Raw genomic sequence first — 20,841 nt, 5'->3', positions numbered from 1 at the left:
GGAATTCGCATGGTGTTTTTTCATGCGAATTTTCATGCGAATTCGCATACGATTTCGCATGGAATCAATGAAAAAGCACACAGGCACTGACATGGTTAAATTCGCGCACAGCGTCATCCATGCGAAATCGTATGCGAATTCGCGGTAAAATTCGCATACAACCGCATGCGATTTCGCTCCTGCATGCAAATTCGTCCGCGGAGAATCCGCGGCGATTTCCCACCGCACTAGTGGAAACGCACCCTAAGAGCAGAGAGGAAGTTCTGAGTTCAGGCCGCTTTAAGAAAAAGAAAAAAGCCTAGGTAGAGCATTAAAATCTTTCATCCCCTGAACAGCCCATACTGATGTCAGCCATACGCTGGACTATATCTTATATTGCACAGCGAGATCGGTCATTACTAGAACAGATCATTGCAGAGAAAAGACTTTACCTGAGCAATGTCCGCTATGAGCTTTAATGTGGCAGTAATCTGGCTGCAGGTCACGTCATTCTGCACCTCTTTATTGCGCAGGCTGGAGAGATAATTAAGAGCTTCTGTGCCACACGTCCGACAACTGTCACTTAACTCTGAGAGGAAAAAAAAGGAAAGGAAATACAGCGTCAGATTAGTGCAGAGATGTCAAACTCAATCACGTAATGGGCCAAAATCTAAAACATGGTCCAAGTCACAAGTCAAGATGTTTATTAAGATTTAACATTAATTGAACATGGTGTATCTATAGCGACTGTGGGGGCCCTGCCCCTCCCCCTTCTGCAGAGTAGTGCAGTGGAGTAGAGTTTAATATATACCTGCTCCAGTGCTGCTTCCTGACAGCCACACGCTATGTGATGCATATCTCTTGCTCCGGATGCATGTCACATGATTAGAAAGTATGGAAGTAAAGAGTGTGCAGCTGCTGGGAAGTACAGAAGAGACTTAACGCATTGCTGGAGCAGGTAAATATTACACTGTGGAGTGTGGGGAGAGGTGTGTAGGAGGGTGTTTTATCAGTCACGCTGTGGGTTTGAGTCCCAGGAGAGGGTTCTATGCATATTTCAGGAGGGGGTCCCATGGGTTGTCGCGGCACCCTGGCTCAAACTGGCAAGGTTTCAACCAGAAACAATCACCTATGTGCTACTCTAGGTTAGGAAGGCAGTGTGCTAACATTCTTTTACTGCTTACAATGACACACAGTTGGAGCTCTCAAGGGCCACATAAAATGACAAGGAGGGCCGCATTTGACCCATGGGCTTTGAGTTTGACACCCGTGGATTAGGACATCAGTGACTGACAGGCAGAGTCGCAAGGAAACACGAATATTCAAAAATAACAGAGCACAGTGTGTGATTTCAGTGGATATGATAAAGGGGGCGAGATACTTACTGTCAGATTTCCTGGTCTGTGCTCCCTGCATGATCACCTCACTTATTCTATGTGCAAAATGGACCAGGTTTGGTAACAAGCCGTTTACATCTAGGAAAAGAAGAAAATAAGCAGATAAATCTATAAGGCACAAGTAGGTTTCAAATACAAATTTTACAAAACCTCACTGTTTAAACTTCAATTGCTTGTATCATTATAAAATATATGGGTTTTGATATCACCTGGGGATGCAAAACATGAACATGCCTGCATAGCAGTATTTTCTGTTATTATAATATGGCACTGACATCTGTATGCATATGGACACAAAACACGCTCAGAGACTCAGTAGTTCTACTCTATTATCCATGTGCATCAGCTATTCAGTCATACTGTGGAGGTGTGTAGTCCAGAGGAGTCCCAAGACTTTTTACAGCTACAGGAAAAACACAGAGAGAGACCAGGAGCCCCTTATGGTGTAGTATATTAATGTCAAGTTCTGGATAAATACTAAGTGATGAGGTACTCACAAAGGTGGGTTGCAAGACCAACAACCACAGTATAAAAACAAGTGAGGAAATCCCTTCCCCACTCGGGCTCTTTGTCTTCAAATGTATGGGTCTCACTACAGAAAAAACGATTGTTTGGGTACACAAAACAAAACAATTGACAGCAACCTCTAATAGCTAGGGGGCTGTAAACAATATCACTGGGAGGGAGAAGGCGCCCCCAAAAATAACCATGGATGTAATAATTATAAAATGGCTTACCTCTAAGAAAAAGGGGCAACGACAATGTAGGAGCTCTGCACCTTGGCTACCCAGACACTGCTTTATTTGATCTGAGGAAGCGGACTGTGCTTCTTGAAACGCGTTATCGTTTTTGTATCTGATTATTAAAATGTCTTTCCTATATTGGCATTGCCCCTTCTTCTTAGAGGTAAGCCATTTTATAATTAACACATCCATGGTTATTTTTTGGGGTGCCTTCTCCCTCCCAGTGATTCAGTCATACTGCACATCAACCTTCTGCATGTTATTATCCCCCAAGCTGGCAGAAATTCTGTTTCAGCATTTTGCACAGAGGTCACATAAAGATTTGCAGATTCGTGATCCTTCCAACCAGTAGATATTTAGATATGGAAGACAGGCTTCTCATTCAACATAGCAGACAGCCTGTCTTCTGTACATGAAAAAACAACCTCTACATGGAGCAAGTGCAAGTACATAGAGTATCAGCAGAGCCCTCAGCAGGTGCCTGGCTGCCGACCTGAATAGTGGTGTCTCTGTCCGGAAATACTGAGGAATAATTACATTTATGGCAAGGGCAGAACTATAAACCATGGGGCCCTCCAGCAAAACTTTGATGGGGTCCCAGAGTGTTCACACTCTTTCCCTTGCCAAACTCTTGTGATCCTCACAGCCTGGGGGCCCATCTTACATCTTCACACCCATTACAAGTGTAGCCACAAAAACACCTGATCTGAAGGATGGAGCACTTTATCAGAAGGAGTGAAGGGCCCCCTTATATCTCTGCCTCTCCCCCCCCCTACACACACACACACACACACACACACACACAGTGGCTGCTCCCCCTTTAGTTCCCCCTGATTTATGGAGATGCCATGCTATAGGACTAAACCGTTAAGGCACATTATTAAAAAAAAGACAATTTAAAGAGTCTGAAGTCTAAAAAATACCTCTTTTCAGCATTAACACCATAGCTGTTGTGCTGCATCCCCGCGGCAGAACAAGGTATTTATACCCCCGAAAACCGTGGGGCAAAATTCTCTGCTCTGCTCCAGTCAATCTCCGCCTTTCCCCGCCACTCTCAGTCTTCTTTCACTTAGAGGGGCAGGGAGAGGCGGAGATTGATGCGAGCAGAGGCCGAGCTACTGTGCAAAGCTCTGCCTCCCACGGGCAACAAAATCCACAACCTGGAGAGTTGTGGAATTTTACCCTGGTATTAGGAGGGTATAAATATCTCGTTCTGCTGCGGGGATGCGGTGAATCAGCTATGGTGTTAGTGCTGAACAGGACTGCGCAGTAAAAAGAGGTATTTTTCTAGGCTTCAAATTCTCTTTAAGTTAATGAACAAAGTCCCACATATCAAAAGATTATAAAAGTCAAAAACGGTGTTGCTAAATCAGCCAATTCCAGTCAACTGCTATTAGTGTAAGTTTGGAAAAGAACAATCTGATTCGTTGCTATAGGACACACCTTCTATTCCCCTTCCTTGATTATGAAATATACATAAGCATAAATATATGATAATTTAGTAGCCCCAAAGCTTTATACAGGCTAACTAGCTGATGGCCCTGCGTTGCCTGGGTATGCATTTGGCTGGTTTCCTCTTTTTCTAACCCTAACACACAATTACTCAATGACGTAGTTTGTGAACTTTGCGGTCTTTGGCATCCGTAATTTGCATTAAAATGAAACAAATCTGATTGGCTATGGCTCCATCCATTTTTCTGAATATTAATCCCAGTCACCCACTGACCAAAAGTTTGAGAACCCTACCATTAACAGTGTAGGACTGGCTGCAGTTTACATTTTCCCAGTGAAATTTGTATTTTGCCCACTGGTATGTATTGCTGGTGGCTGGTGTTGGCTGCGCCCACTTTTTCTAACCCTAACACACAATTAATAAATTACTCAATGACCAAGTTTGTGATCTTGGCGGTCTATGGCATTTATAATTTGCATTGAGATTAAACAAATCTGATTGGCTGTGTGTGGCTCCACCCCCTTTTCTGAATTTGAACCCCAGTCTCCCAGTAATCAACTCTACCAGGTTTGAGGCGTGTGCCATTAACAGTGCAAGAATGGCAGCAATGTAAATATTCCCCTTGCAAATCAAAAGGTGAATTTTGATTGGCTTTTATAGGTTCCACCCACTTTTCTGAATAGTAATCCCAGTCACCCAGTGACCAACGGTGCAAAGTTTGAGAACCCTGCCATTAACAGTGTAAGAATGGCTGCAGCTTACATTTTCCCAGTGAAATTTGTATTTGTCTCCGCCCACTTTTTGGTTATGGAAATAAAAAGTATCCTATATGAGATTCCAGGTAATGTACTATGTGTGTGCCAAATTTCATCCATATCCGTTCAGCCATTTTTGCGTGATCGAGTGATAAACATCCAAACATCCGAACTTTCCCATTTATAATATTAGTAGGATAGGATTTCTGGTGAGAAATTACCATTTACAGCCAGCTTACATTCTCACACCGCACTATTAAATTTGATATTGAAAATTAAAATTGGATTCGCTTGGTAGGCAGTGCAAAAATAATAAATATCTGAATCCGGCGATGAGTAAACAATTTAAGTAAGAAAATAAAGAGATGATGCCCAGGTCTGGATTTCTGGAAAGACCACTTAGGCCTCGTTCACATATCACGCGGTTGTTTGCTGATTGTAGGAACGCGTGAGATGTGCGTTTTTAGCATGCGATTCCCGATGCGTTCGAGCCTTCCCCGCAAACGCAGACAATGTGAACGAGGCCTTAGCCATTTAGTGTGCCCTGGGCGGTAAAAGGTACAAATCCGGCCATGGCTGTGCCACGCTTTCAGTCCCACTGTATTACTGGCTTATTGGCAGTCATTCACCAGGACTGATTGCCTCTTTGTGAATTCTGATCTGCCATATAGAGTAGTAATTTACCGTATTTTTGCAGTGCGCGCTTGTGTTATACATTATCAGGATAAAAAAGACACTGGTATTATGACGTTTACAATAAAGATCTACAGCTAACTTTTGAATCTTTGCCTTCCCCCTTGTTTGATAAGGCTGTCTGACTATCGCGCAGTTCCTCCACTTGCCTGCTGTACTCTTTACAGCTTTTGGTCCTCTCCCATCCTTTCTTCTCACCTGAAGTTTCAGACATGTGTTTTTTCCAGGCCTCCTCTAGTTTCTCTGTGCTTTCTACAGCTGCCACTGTTCTGGAGATTAGAAAGTCTGGAAAGAAAAAGATTGTTGGATTCAGAAGATAGACATCCATGCTGTGGTTGTATGTGTCAATGACTTAAAGAGAACCCGAGGTGGGGATCTTAGAATGAAATCTATACACAGAGGCTGGGTCTGGCTAAAGTGCCCAGCCTCTGTTGCTATTTGAATCCCCCCTAAGTCCCCCCTGCGCTCCACTCTCCCCCATAAATTACAGCCGCGCTGTCGACACGCAGCGTGTCGCAGCGGGCTGTGTTTACCTTCCTAGTGTCACTCACGCCGCCCCCCTGCCTCCTGCAGAGCGCTGGTCCCGTCCCTTCCCGCTGATTGGAGGGAAGGAACGCGGGCGGGGACCGGCGCTCTGCAGGAGGCGGGGGGAGCGGCGTGAGTGACATTAGCTAGGTAAACACAGCTCGACAGCCCGGCTGTGATTTATGGGCTAGAGCGGAGCGCAGGGGGGACTTAGGGGGATTCAAATAGCAACAGAGGCTGGGCACTATAGCCAGACCCAGCCTCTGTGTATAGATTTCATTCTAAGATCCCCACCTCGGGTTCTCTTTAAAGAGAAACCGTGGCCAAGAATTGAACATCATCCCAATCAGTAGCTGATATCCCCTTTTACGTGAGAAATCTATTCCTTTTCACTAACGGATCATCAGAGGGCTCTGTATGGCTGGTATTGTGGTAAAACCCCTACCAGGGGACCATGGTACTCCTGGCAGTTTCCTGACTTTGAAACTTGTTGCATTGTGGGAAATAGCTGTTTACAGCTGTTTCCAACTGCCAAAACAGCAAGCAGCAGCTACATCACCTGCCAGCAGTAAAAATGTCACCATGTGATAAATGTCAGAGTGTAAGTCAGGGATTTAAAAGATTTTACAATGGGCAAACACTGACTAAATCATTTATACATAATTATTGTAAAAATAAAGCACTTTTTTTATTACATTAGTTCCTCTTTAAGTCCTCACCTGTTGAGACACTCGCATTTGTGTAGAGCGGCTCATCCAGTTGCTGTATAGCTTCCTGTATGATGGATTTAGCTTCCTGTAGGAGGTGATGTAAAATGCTGTCTTCCATTGATTTAGCTTGTATTTTGTTTTCCTGTGTAAAGTGAGTAGAAAACATTATGACACTTACGGTAGCTTCTCTAGCTGAAGCTTATTTTACCCATCAAAGAAGAAAGTAGCAGTCTGCTGAAACCTCTTATTTGCGCTTGCAGCTCATATCTTACCTGTTTCGAGGCTTCAATGCTGCTCTTCAGAAGCTTGATCTCCTGTCTGCTGCTCTCCAGCGCCCCCTGTAAGTTATCCATTTCTTGCAACTGTTCATGTGCCTGGATATGGAAGCGTTTGTTATTCTCCAGACCATTAGTTGAATGACTGTATAATCACACTGCAAAATGGAATTGACCTTTGCATGCGTAACAAGAAGATTCCCTGGGTGTCTCTTCATCAAATGAATGCAATGAGCGCTGTAATTCCATGCAATGGGCAATGTTATTGATTTTGTACAAATGAAATGATGAGGATTCCCCTGTTCCTCTCCCTGGTTACATCTGCATAACCAGGCACTGTAACATCTTAATTTACATTTCATTAGCTAAGACACATTTTCCCAGGGGCAGATCAGCGTAATTTACTTGTTCATTTCCAAATCTATTTCCAGATTAGATTGCTGTATTACTCTTTTGTATCTCGTGAAATCACAGCAGGGTGATTTAATAAAGGTAGTTAGTGGAAGGAACGCCTTGGAAGCAGTACACCAGGTATGTATGATCTGTACACTTTGCCGGTGCTCAGTCTCGACCGGATTGCCCAGTCGCTGGTTCACCATAAACAAACGAAAAAGAGATGGCACACAATTGGCTGCAAAACTGTTGCTGTGTATTATGGAGCAAAGCACTGCATTACATGTTACGGACTTCCGTACTTCCGTTATGCATTTGAGGAAGGACAGAAGTCCGTAACATGTAATGCAGTGCTTTGCTCCATAATACACTGCAACAGTTTTCCAGCCAATTGTGTGCCGTCTCTTTTTCGTTTGTTTATGATTTAATAAAGGAAGAGTTTTAAATAAAGGAAGACGTGATAACAATCTACTGGTCATATACAGGATGATTTTCCAGCAAGATTGAGTGTTTGTATTGCATAACTTTACACCTCCACCCACTTCCTGTACTAAAATTTATATATGGTTTTCCACCTCTCTGATCACCTGCTCTCAGATTAAAGGAGCTCAAAGTATAAATAGCTCAAAGTTGTAGCACCAGGTACACAACAGCCCATCATGTTCTATTGCACTGCAGCAGGTATAGCTACCAATGGATAGTCGCCACTTCGGGCGGTAATTCCGTCTTTTCTCAAGTGCCACAATTTACGACTTGAGAAAAGACGGGATTACCGTCCGAAACGGCAACTATCCATTGGGAGCTATACCTGTTGCAATGCAATAGGACATGATTGGCTTTTGTGTACCTGTTGCTGCAGCTTTGAGCTATTTATACTTGATCTAAGAAGGCAAACTCTTGTTTTTGTTAAAGCTAAAGGGAACCGGTTAAAAAAAAAAAAAGTCAGATACTCACCTAAGGAGAGGGAGGCTCTGGGTCCCATAGAGCACTCCCTCTCCTCTCCCGGTGCCCGCTGCTGTCCTGGCTCCCCCGTAGCGGTATTCGACCGTTTCGATCAAATACCGCTGTCTCCTGGCCGAAGGGATGCTTCGGAAATGCTTCGGGAGTTTGAGTGTTCCCTAAGACGGGCCGCTCTACACTGCGCACGCCCTCTATGACGCGTTCGTATGTGCGCCGCCTGTCTTCGGGAGGACTCGGCTCCCGAAGACTTTCGAAGTCCCCTCGGCGTGGGATGAGAATGGAGGAGCCAGCACAGCACCGGGGCCACCGGGAGAGGAGAGGGATGGCTCATTAGGACCGAGCCTTCCCTCTCCTTAGGTGAGTACCTTACTTTTTTTTTGTAAACCGGGGTTACATTAGCTTTAACTTTTTAGAAAGAGGGCTTTTTGGTCCTTTGTAGCCCCTTATACACTCCTAGGAGTTTTGGTTCACCATGACCTTGCTGGTTAGTCTGTAACTCTGGGTGTTTCAAGTCCTACCCCATAGAGCCAGATTAATCCATGTCATGCACTGACGAGGATCAATCAATCCGAAACAGTCTGTATGCATGTTGGATAATTGTGGCTCTGTACAATTAACAAGCTGACACATCATTGCATTCCAGCGGATCTGGAGGTATGTTTAGCTCACAGGGAAAACACAGGATAATTTGCATATTCAGCAGTGATGCATAGTGGGAGACATCATATGCTCACTCCAACCTGAATTATTGCAAATTCCTTCTGATTTAAAGGAATACTATCGATGTATGCATTTATTTTTAAATGCTGTATGTTGTAGCACACATTAGGGCAAGTACTAGGAGCAATTTGATTCCTCACACAGCTGTTCCTCTCAGCTGTAAAATCCTCCCTCAGTTTTGGCGTCAGTGTTGGATACAAAATGTATCTAATACTGAGCTCCCAAAGGGCTAGACCATGTCTCTGCACAGGGGAGATGCTATCAACTCCTCAGTTTATAGTTTAATTATCACCTTGCTGAAAGAATCTTGTTGATATAGTGGTAAGGGGTTAAAGATTCTAGCAATGTGTGTTTATTATCTTTGCTTCTCTTGACTGATAAAGATACTAATAATGCTAATTGTAGACAGTGGTCTGCCCCTCTCAGCAGCTTGTAAAGTGGATGCAGCCTGGAGTGAATCGCCTCAAGCAGGCAGCCAGTCTGAGTGTAAACACAGACTCCTGATATATAGAGATGGGAAGTTCGGATCTTTTCAATGATCCGGATGATTCGAATCGGATCATTGAAGAGATCCGGATCTTTGATCCGAATCTCGGATCATTTTACTACCGGAAGCATTCGGGGGTGAAATGAACAGCAGGACAGGTCTGTGGACAGGAGAAGGGGAGGGGGGTGGACACACAGAGAAGGGGAGAAGATGGACAGAGGGCAGGGAGTGGACAGAGATGGGAGGAGGGACGAGCAGAGAGCAGAAATGTTTGCACGTAATACCCACATGCTGAAGTCATATGCTTTACATATATTTCACCTATATGTTCATCTGTACACTTTGAAAGAAAAGGTCGCACAGTGAAAGAAAGCATTCCCAGAAAAGTGCAGCTGTTTAGTGCCGAGTGCAGGAGGATTATATTGCCTTTCAATCACACTGTCTGCAAAGTTACTGAGCTGTGCTGAGCCAAAAGCTTCCAATGTGATCACTGTGCAGCACTACGGAACAGCCAGCCTATAATGAGCAGCAGGTTATAGCCAGTATGTGTGCTCTACACATATATGGCAGTGGCACCCTGGGTGCCGCACCCATGTCCCCTCTCTCTCATCTACCTGTCTCCCTGCACGCTGCCTCCCATCCAACAGAGCGATCCCTGCTTCCAGGACCCCGCTGCCCGCTGAGAGGGGGCGTGTCGCTCCTGGCCCCGCCCCTTTTGCGATCCGAATCGTTCATTTTGATGATTCGGATGATCGACTCAAAAAATAGATTCGGATCAAAGATCCGAATCGTTCATGATCCGGACAACACTACTGATATAGCTTGTTATAGTCCAGCAATACTCCAGCTCATTTAGTTACCTGTTACCACCTCAGATCAGCCTATTTCTCCTCATGTCTCCTGCATGCTGTGAGTGACACAGTGACATATATTTGTGAGCTGTGTGACAGAGTAACCAAGCAGCTCAGGGTGACCCAAACTACTATGAGCTGTGTGAGAAATGAATTTTTAAGCAGGGATAGTGAGAGAGAGACCTGGGTGAATAAATAAAGTGCCCCTAGCACTAGTGGTAATGTGTACACTAATATAGAGTATTAAAAAAAAGTCGTTTCAATCGATAGTACTCCTTTAAGAAGGCAAACTTTTGTTTTGCTTAACATTTTAGAAATAATGCTTTTTGAACCTTGGTAGCGCCTTACACACTCCAACGAGTTCTGGTTCACTATAAGCTTGCTGGGTAGTCTGTAATACTTGATGTAAGAGCTATAATAGCAAGCGTTCCTGTGTGGACCTGATGGCCATGTACAGCAAAGTCCCCAGTATCCGGCACTGGCAGGGATCACCTGATGCCGGATACACGTGCTTGCTGGCTGCTTGAGCAACTGGCCAAATAAGCACAAACCTTCCCCCTCCCCATGCAGCATAAAATACTCCCCGAGCCTCCAGTGCGGTCTTCTCACCTTCCTGTAGCTCCTAGTGGCTTTCTCCATATACAGCTCTCAGCGTGTCACCTGACCCACGTTGGGTCACATGACACGCCAGGAGCCGTGCACAGATGCTGGAAAGCTACTAAAAGCTACAGGAAGGTTTTAAGATGGCGCTGGAGGCTCAGTGATTATTTTATGCCCTACAAACCCCCAAAGCACAGTCCCCGTTATCCCCCTCAGGTATGCCGGTTAGGTGAGACTTCTGATTGCCTGAGTTCCGGATAACGGGGACTTTGCTGTATTCACTGTGGCAAGGTGAATAAACAGATTACAGGTAGTACCTGGTTAGCGAACGAGATAGGGACTGTAGGTTCGTTCTTAACCTGAATCTGTTCTTAAGTCGGAACACTGTGCCATCTTTGTCCCCTGTACCTCCTCTGTGCCTCCAGTGTCACCCTCCGTGTCACCTCTGCCCTCTGTACACGCTTATACAAGTTTCAAAGACACTTTTTCTTAGATTTTTTTTTAAATCGATTTTCTCAAAAACTATGTCTAATTTGAAAAAAAATTGTTTGACTTGTTCCCATGGCAACACAGAATCCATGCTATTCGTATTGAAGGGTCATTCGTAAGTTGGGGACTACCTGTACTTCAAAATCGCTGGTGCTGGCCAGCAGCAATTTTCTTGAAGAGTCAGTCTGTTGGTGTCACACAGACGGGACCATAGCACGGAGGAACTTTATTAGGTGTGCTGTCTTTCTATGTTGAAATATGGCCAGTACAGTCATTAACCTTTTCAGCCACACGGACGTGAGTCCACGGCTGCTGCTGCTCTAGCCGCAGGGACATGAGACTCACCTCCAGGCAGTTTGCGGGGCTGCATGCGCAATCATGTGGGCAGAAGCCTGCAATTGCGATGGTCCCGGAGACAGGCGGGATTGGTGGCAGGGGGCATACGTCCCCTGAACCAATCCGTACTTGTGCAGCGAGAATGATCACTGTTTTTTATTAAAGGGAATATCCGCGGTCCTGTTGAAAAAAATAAAAATCCACTTACCTGGGGCTTCCTCCAGCCTGTGGCAGGCAGGACGTGCCCTCGGCGCCGCTCCGCAGGCTCCCGGTCTTCTCCGGTGGCGCACCCGACCTGGCCAGGCCGGCTTCCAGGTCGGGTGCGCCACCTGGAATGTGAAAATACCTCTTTTCCATAAGGTGAAAACAACCCGTGGGCTGAAGTGGTTAATAAAGGTATACTATAATAATGTTGAGAAGCACTGCTTTACATCACAGCGTTATTAATAAGCACAATGCTGGGATAGCACTGTCAGAAAACAAATGGACCCATGTGACTGCAGCATAGATTATATTACAATCTCCTTACCTTCCTCTGAGTGTGCTCATTTACACGCTGGTATGAATCCTCCAGCTCCTTCTTGGAGTGTTCCACGTCCCCCAGAGCCTCCCGAGCCAGAGTCATCTGCTTGGTGACTTCAGCATTCTAAGAGGAATAAAACCAACACTTCAGCATAATCTTCATCATCTGCTTCATTATTGGATTGATATCAGCATTACCAACAAGAAATCATTCCAACTACAATAAAATGCCTCTTTCAAGTCGTATTCCTAGTATTAGTAAGCACTTGTTAACAGTTATCAACAAATCCATTTAATTCATCTGTCTTTCTGGTATTGCTCCATTTGATAATTTTTTTTTAACTTTAACCCCTGTTAAATTCCCAACAATTGCCATCTAGCTACATCTCCTCCGCTACTGTAGTGCTAAAGCCGACCCGAACTCTTCCACAGCACACAATGAAAAGTCTTTATTCAACATGTAGTTGTTGAAGAAATTCAATGCTCTGTTTGTTTAGCTAGATTAATGTGTCTAATTATTTCTCATCAGCAGTTGTGAATAGGCTGCAAAGGAGCTCTGCCACAGCTGTCTGCACATACAGTAAACGCTGAGGTTTAACCCCCGGTTTAACCCCTTTAGTGCTCCTTGGAAAGTGAAACCAGGTTAAAACTTCCTGAGATGTGAGGGATGATGGAGAGAATTCCTTAGATGTGAGGGGTGATGGACAGAATTGGTCACCTTCCTCAGAAGATCCGCATGGCTCTGCACCAGTTCTGCGTATTTCTCCTTCAGCTTGGTGTATCGTTGCTCATTAGCGATGGATTTCCCTTTAAGAGGACAAAAACAGAGGAATAGATAAACATATATACTTGCCATGGAAAATGACAGACAGGCTGGGACAACAGGGCCCATCATTCATCCATACTTTATTCAGATCGGGTAGCATTGCTAGACCTATAAGAGATGCTCAGTGCCATGCTATTAATTCTGCATTACATGCAAATTGTATGCAGCCTGGGATTGAGCACTTTCTGCTGATTTCGACGAGATGGAATTGTTTGGATCTCTAATCACTTTATATTTACATAGTCTACTGTGGGGGCAGTAAAATTTAATTTTATATTACAAAACTAGCAGGCCCCTAAAGGACTTGAGACTTCCAGCTGTGATCATTGTGATTGGCTCACAGTGATCACAGGGTCAGGAACCAATGAAATTGTCTCCTGACTGGTGAACAGAGCTCAGCTGTCATTTGGACAGCTAAGCCACCGGCAGTGCGACGAGACGAGGCCAACCAAATCATGCGGCAGTGAGTAATGGAAATCTACATCCTGGCAGGGATAAGAGGCAGTAAACAGGGCATAGACGAGATTAAGGAACACTGAAGAGAGGGAAAGGAGGCATCTCTTTGAAACTATGCCAATCTCCTGGTTGTCTTGCTAATACTTTCAGCCACAGATGCAGAACGAGTGTGAACATCAGATGCTGTAATTTACGTCTGGCCAGCATGCTTGTTTCAGGGTTCAATTTAGACACTACTGCAGCTAAATTGATCAGTACGATGGCTAGGCAACTGGCATTCTTTTAAAAGGAAATAAATATGGTAGCCCCATGGGCCATGAGGATTTGAAGTGCATTCACAAACTCATGCTTAGAAATAAAAAATCCCAGACAAAGCAGTATTAGCTCACGCTGTCACACATATGATCAGACAAAACTAAAGCCCCATCTACACCATTCAATTTCAGATGCGATCGATTGAATTTGATTGGATTGAATTCGATTAGATCGATTAAATCCAACATGTCCGATCGAGATTCAATCCATCATGATCGATTTTGGCTAGTTTTCAATGCAAATCGATCACACGATCGATCGAATCCCAATCAGACATATCAGAATGAATCGATCAAATCGAATTTGATTGACCGCGCCTAAGATTGAATGGTGTAGAGGGGGCTTAAAGGGAACCAGAGATGGTGACATGAAAAAGATGTTATACATACCTGGGGCTTCCTCCAGCCCCATACACTCTGATCGATTCCATGCCGCCGTACTCTGCTGCCCACATCTATGAGAACCGGGTCCCGTCACTGACGTCATCGGAGCCAGCCTACGCATGAGAAGTGCGCCCTCTACGTATCTCTCCAGCGAATGCTGGAGAGATACGCAAACAGCACACTTCTCTTACGCTTAGACTGGCTCCGACTGACGGAAGAGCGGGGACCCGGTTCTCGTAGCTGTGGGCAGCGGAGGACGTCGGCGTGGGATCGATCAGAGCGTATGGGGCTGGAGGAAGCCCCAGGTATGTATAACATCTTTTTGATGTTAATCTCTGGTTCCCTTTAAGATGTGAGTATACAGTGGCTTGCAAAAGTATTCGGCCCCCTTGAAGTTTTCCTCATTTTGTCACATTACTGCCCTTAACATGAATCAATTTTATTGGAATTCTACATGAAAGACCAACACAAAGTGGTGTACACGTGAGAAGTGGAATGAAAATCATACATGATTCCAAACATTTTTTTTTACAAATAAATAACTGCAAAGTGGTGTGTGCGTAATTATTCGGCCCCCTTTGATCTGAGTGCAGTCAGTTGCCTATAGACATTGCCTGATGAGTGCTAATGACTAAATAGAGTGCACCTGTGTGTAATCTAATGTCAGTACACATACAGCAGCTCTGTGACGGTCTCAGAGGTTGTCTAAGAGAATATTGGGAGTAACAACACCGTGAAGTCCAAAGAACACACCAGACAGGTCAGGGATCAAGTTATTGAGAAATTTAAAGCAGGCTTAGGCTACAAAAAGATTTCCAAAGCCTTGAACATCCCACGGAGCACTGTTCAATCGATCATTCAGAAATGGAAGGAGTATGGCACAACTGTAAACCTACCAAGACAAGGCCGTCCTCCTAAACTCACAGGCCGAACAAGGAAAGCGCAGATCAGAAATGCAGTCAAGAGGCCATGCACTGTACAAAGTTGGCTCTTATGGAAGATTGGCAAGAAGATAGCCATTGTTAACAGAAAAGCATAAGAAGTCCTGTTTGCAGTTTGCCACAAGCCATGTGGGGGACACAGAAAACATGTGGAAGAAGGTGCTCTTGTCGGATGAGACCAAAATTGAACTTTTTGTCCAAAATGCAAAACGCTATGTGTGGCAGAAAACTAACACTGCACATCACTCAGAACACACCATCCCCTCTGTCAAATATGGTGGCGACAGTATCATGCTCTGGGGTTGCTTCTCTTCAGCAGGGACAGGGAAGCTGGTCAGAGTTGATGGGAAGATGGATGGAGCCAAATACAGGGCAATCTTGGAAGAAAACCTCTTGGAGTCTGCAAAAGACTTGAGACTGGGGCGGAGGTTCACCTTCCAGCAGGACAACGACCCTAAAGATAAAGCCAGGGCAACAATGGAATGGTTTAAAACAAAACATATCTGTGTGTTAGAATGGCCCAGTCAAAGTCCAGATCTAAATCCAATCGAGAATCTGTGGCAAGATCTGAAAACTGCTGTTCACAAACGCTGTCCATCTAATATGACTGAGCTGGAGCTGTTTTGCAAAGAAGAATGGTCAAGGATTTCAGTCTCTAGATGTGCAAATCTGGTAGAAACATACCCTAAAAGACTGGCAGCTGTAATTGCAGCAAAAGGTGGTTCTACAAAGTATTGACTCAGGGGGCTGAATAATTACGCACACCTCACTTTGCAGTTATTGATTTGTAAAAAATGTTTGGAATCATGTATGATTTTCGTTCCACTTCTCATGTGTACACCACTTTGTGTTGGTCTTTCACGTGGAATTCCAATAAAATTGATTCATGTTTGTGGCAGTAATGTGACAAAATGTGGAAAACTTCAAGGGGGCCGAATACTTTTGCAAGACACTGTATTGCTGTGGTATAACAAGGTAAGCGCCAGGCGTTCTGACTCCTTACGCTCTATCTCTGTAAGGCTCTTCTGGGCTTTCTCTGTATCCTGCTTTATTCTCTTTAAATCCTCCAGTTCCGTTCGCAGGAATTCATTTTCATCCACTGCCTGTTCCCTTAGGTGTTTCTGCTCTGCCAGTTCTGCTTCCAGCTCCTGGATCCGCCCTTTCAAGTTAATAACCAATCGATGATTCTGAAAAACAAAAATGTCATCACTCCATAAATGGAATTCAATTAGCAATCTCTGCAGGATAACTACTTTTGAGACTAATATGGAGGGAATATGAAGGCTGACATATTTATTCAATTTTAAACAACACCCATGAGCTGACAGTCCTCTGCATCGAATACTTTTAGCCATAGACCTCAAACAAGCATACAGCAGATCAGATGTATCTGACAAAAATCTGACTAGACTAGCATGCTTGTTTCAGGTATGTGATTCAGACAGTACTGATGCCAGAATGATCAGCAGGACAGCCAGGCAACCAGTATTGTTTAAAATGAAGTATATTTGGCAGCCTCAGTATTCCTCTCACTTAAGATTCCTTTGAAAGTATATCTGAGATGAGTACACTAAAAGATTTTAAGGTGGCCACTAACGGTCCAATTTCTAGAGAAAAATTGTTCAAGCGATCAGAAAATTCTGATTGTAAGAAAAATTGTTCACTACTCTATCAACAAACCAATCTTTGTTTCCTATCTATCACAACCAAAAAGAAAATCCAAATTGTGATTTGACGAAAATCTAATCGGACGACTATTTTTATAATCGTTTGTAGTCGATTGTAACCATTAACGGAGATAATTTACAACCAATGCGATCAGAATTTGTGATCGCTCAAATTATTTGTTTCGATAGAAATTGGACAGTTAGTGGCCACCTTTATACTTACCCGGGGCTTCCTGTAGCGCCATGAGCACCGATGCGTCTCTCGCCATCCTCCCATGTGCCTCAGTTCGCCCGGTATCAGTCCTGGCGGTAACTGGTTCAGCCGCGCCAGTCGGGCTCTTCTGTGCATGAGCATAGGGCACTGAGCCAGATTATTGGGACCAATACCAGACGAACGGGAGGACGGCGAAGGACACATTGGTGCTCATGGGGCTGGAGGAAGCCCCGGGCAAGTATAAAATTTTAGTATACTCCTCTCTGGTACACTTTAAATCGTAACTTTAGTTAAAATATCCTGTGTTCTAAAAGTGTATGTTTCCTCACCAAACAGGTTGGAATGAATTTGATGATAGACCATATCCATGAAGTGACAGCTCCTAGCAATGCTGCACTCTAAACTGAAGGGAACTTGTGATTTTTGCACAGATGACACTACAGTGGGACAAATGCAAATAGGATAACTCTATGGGCAATAAAGTTTAGGAAGACACGTTTTAAATGTACATAATGCCAGATTGTAATTCTACTTTAAGTTTCATAACTCTTAATTTCTTAATAGAGAAGTAATAGTTGCAAATCCAAACCAGGCATAACTGCTAAAAAAGTTATAAAATATTGATATGTTGAAAGATCCATCATAAAAGATAGCAATTAGTTTTAAAGACGACTAAATGTACATATTTTACTTTTCTTGTGTGGGTAAAACGAGGGCATAAACACATCACAGGACCCTCCTGAGCCTGGTGAATAAAATGACAGAGCACACACAAGCGCCAGTCATACAAGTGACAGTGAATTCAGCAAGGACTGAGGGGCATGTCTACAGAGAAGCCCAGATCTGGCTTTGGCAGATTCGTGACATGGTGCTGCATACAAATGTTGGTCACACATTACAGACTGAGCATTGTAGGAATGCAGGAAGTGTTAGAGGATTTTGCAGATGGCTATAATAATGCTTCCTGTCTCTCTCTTTATCACTATTTCTCAGAAGCATTCACACAGTGGAAGCACACAAGACAAAACTTGTATACTTCCTGTAGTTTTATGTTCCTCTGGTTCTTCTACACAGAATTCTGTCCCGATAAGTATTTCAGGCAAATATGATGTTATTTTATTAAAGCATAATAATGAAATTATGAGGTTTATGATTAAATCCAGGCCCTAATTACAGTCATACACTGGCATATATTCACTATTAACCTTAAAAACAGATTTTAAGTACCGGTTGTCATGCACATCTCTTCTACAGGCAATCTACTTTATGTCATCATCAGCTTCTGAATAAAGCACATGGCCTGCTTCACCATGAGGTCTCCTACAGGTGTTTCAGGCAAAGCAGGTAAAAATTAGGGAAATGGTGCTGCCATAGGCGCCTATGTAGGAATAGGCACCACGGGGGGGGGGGGGGGGGAGTTCGGGGGGTTGCGGGATTTTAGGGTAAGGCACCACCAGGGGAGATTTTAGGGTTAGGCACCACCAAGGGAGATTTTAGGGTTAGGCACCACCAAGGGAGATTTTAGGGTTAGGCACCACCAGGGGAGATTTTAGAGTTAGGCACCACCAAGGGAGATTTTAGGGTTAGGCACCACCAAGGGAGATTTTAGGGTTAGGCACCCCCAGGGGAGATTTCAGGGTAAGGCACCACCAATGGGGATTTTAGGGTTAGGCACCGCCAGGGGAGATTTTAGGGTTAGGCACCACCAGGGGGGATTTTAGGGTTAGGCACCACCAGGGGGGATTTTAGGGTTAGGCACCACCAGGGGGGATTTTAGGGTTATGGGGAGGGTTTTGTGTGACAGTAGGGTTAGGTTTAGCAATAGTAAAACATCGGTACATAATTCCGATAATCTACTATGGATATTTAGTAGTAGAATATCACTAATTTTAGCGAGATTCTACTACCGGCAAACCCGGGGTACTTTTTTCTGCACACCTTTTTTACACGTATGCATGTCCCTACTCATTTCTAAACAGGGGAGAGTTGGTGGAGAGTCTGTGATCAGCGTCTGAACGCAGCTCACAACCCGCTGATCCTACTCCTCCTCTCATAGACTTGGTACACACACTGGCTTAGGGCCCACCGGCAGCCCTTTTGCTGTGTTTGCTGATCGTCCGCAATCAGCAAAGTGCTGCAACAATGGAACCCTATCGGGGAGGCTCCACTTGCAGTATTGCAATCACGCGGTAGAGCGATCGTAAAGCGCTGCATGCAACATTTTGGGAGCGATTGCATTAATGGCTGCAGAGCTAAATCATGATTGCTCTTGGAATCACATTAAAAACTGAGGGACTTCTGTGATTCCAGAATCACAAGCATTTTGTTATCTCTTGAAAAAAACACCACCAGTAGGCCCGCTGGCTTTTTAAGTTGGCCATTAACAACCATCTCAGTCAAGAATCGAACGTGTACAGGATCTCTCCAACATTGCCTCAAGATCCAGCATGCCGGATCTATAGCAACATCAGTGCCTGACCCTCAAGTACATTGTTCTCCTCCTCATTCTGCCCACTCCTGTAGACTAGTGATGTGTCTATACAGCCCTCAGCTGCGGTCTCACACTGGCACCCAAGAGATCATGTCCTGCTCCCTGCAGGCGACAGTACTCATTACTTGCTCGTTTGTATGAGGCTCTAGAGACATAAGCAGACCCCCCCAAAAAGCACAGATAAAGTAATATTGTTCAATGAGCACTATCCGTTGTTTTTGATGTTGTTTGCTGAACAATGTAAGTAAAAAGGTTTGAGTTTTGTACACTTGCAGAGTGCCTATGAATTCATCTGTAAAAATGCTCAAGATTGTGAAGTACTGAGTTTGCCTCCAAAAGAAATAATGATATGTATATATGTTACGGCCAGAACCCGAAGTCTGGCCACTTCGGGTTCTGGCCGGTCAGAATGCGAAGTGGCCGGCTCATGCGGCCAAAGTAAGAAATGTGTGTGATTATCGGACTTTGGCCGGCCAGAACGCGTTGTGATTTCACCCGGCCGGCCAAGTCCCGAAGTCCCCCTTACTGCCGGCCAGCTGCTTTCCTCTCCCCACCGCCAGAAATCTCAGCTCCCCTCTCCTCCCCCGCTACTCAGACCTCCGATCAGGGCGACCGCACCAGCGAGGCAGAGAGAGGCAGAGCAGCTGCCAGCTCACGCGAGACCCGCAGGACCCGAACACTTCAATGCAGAAGTGTCATTGAACACTTCCGCATATGAAGTGTATGGGTCCGGGCGGGTAGCGAGTGCGCTGCGCTGCTCTGCCTTTCTCCACCTCTCTGGTCGCCCTGATTGGAGGTCTGCAGCAAAGCTCCCCCAGCCCAGCAAATCACCCCCAGCTATGCAAGGCACCCAGCAAAGCCCATAGCCCCCCCCCCCCCCCCCGACCATGCATTTCCAGCCATTAAATACCACCCAGCCATGCATAGCCCCCCAGCAAAGCACCCACAGCCATGCATAGCCCCCCAGCAAAGCACCCACAGCCATGCATAGCCCCCCAGCAAAGCACCCACAGCCATGCACAGCCCCCCAGCAAAGCACCCCTAGCCACGCACAGCCCCCCAGAAAAGCACCCACAGCCATGCACAGCCCCCCAGAAAAGCACCCACAGCCACGCACAGCCCCCCAGAAAAGCACCCACAGCCACCCACAGCCCCCCAGAAAAGCACCTGCATTTATGCATAGCCCCCCAGCAAAGACACCTCCCCGAAGCCATGCACAGCCCCCCAGCAAAGCACCCCCAGCCATGCATAGCCCCCCAGCAAAGCACCCACAGCCACGCACAGCCCCCCAGAAAAGCACCTGCATTTATGCAAAGCACCCAGCAAAGACACCTCCCCGAAGCCATGCACAGCCCCCCAGCAAAGCACCCCCAGCCATGCACAGCCCCCGAGCAAAGCACCCCCAGCCATGCACAGCCCCCCAGCAAAGCACCCACAGCCATGCAAAGTGCCCAGCAAAGCACCCAGAAAAGCCCCCTTCATCTATGACTAATCACCACTGTAATTTGATCTCTCCCCTGTGTCACCTGACTGCCACAGCAGAGCAGCTAATTTAAAAGCACAGGATGTTATCAATATGTCTGCTCCCAAGAAAGCAGGATGTAGACACACTGCCGATTTATTGCAGGATTTGTATCAGCTGTAACTAAGAAATGCTTTT

At 45.2% G+C, this 20,841-nt stretch overlaps 1 protein-coding gene across 1 annotated transcript in view; it reads right to left on the bottom strand.

Moving 5' to 3' along the window:
- Positions 1–20,841, bottom strand: part of HIP1 (huntingtin interacting protein 1) — a 124,865-nt gene that overhangs the window by 49,732 nt on the left and 54,292 nt on the right. Inside the window, exons 12-19 of the mRNA XM_068266359.1 lie at positions 15,813–15,996; positions 12,607–12,695; positions 11,896–12,012; positions 6,528–6,629; positions 6,265–6,397; positions 5,219–5,305; positions 1,365–1,454; positions 432–568 (exon numbers count right to left, since the gene is read on the bottom strand). Coding sequence (XP_068122460.1) covers positions 432–568; positions 1,365–1,454; positions 5,219–5,305; positions 6,265–6,397; positions 6,528–6,629; positions 11,896–12,012; positions 12,607–12,695; positions 15,813–15,996 — 939 coding nt within the window. The remainder of the gene's footprint in view (positions 1–431; positions 569–1,364; positions 1,455–5,218; positions 5,306–6,264; positions 6,398–6,527; positions 6,630–11,895; positions 12,013–12,606; positions 12,696–15,812; positions 15,997–20,841) is intronic.

Source organism: Hyperolius riggenbachi, chromosome 2, assembly GCF_040937935.1.
Source record: "Hyperolius riggenbachi isolate aHypRig1 chromosome 2, aHypRig1.pri, whole genome shotgun sequence".
Taxonomy (NCBI): Eukaryota; Metazoa; Chordata; class Amphibia; order Anura; family Hyperoliidae; genus Hyperolius; species Hyperolius riggenbachi.
Note: the sequence above shows the minus strand (reverse complement) of the source record. Positions and strands in the feature narration are given on the sequence as shown.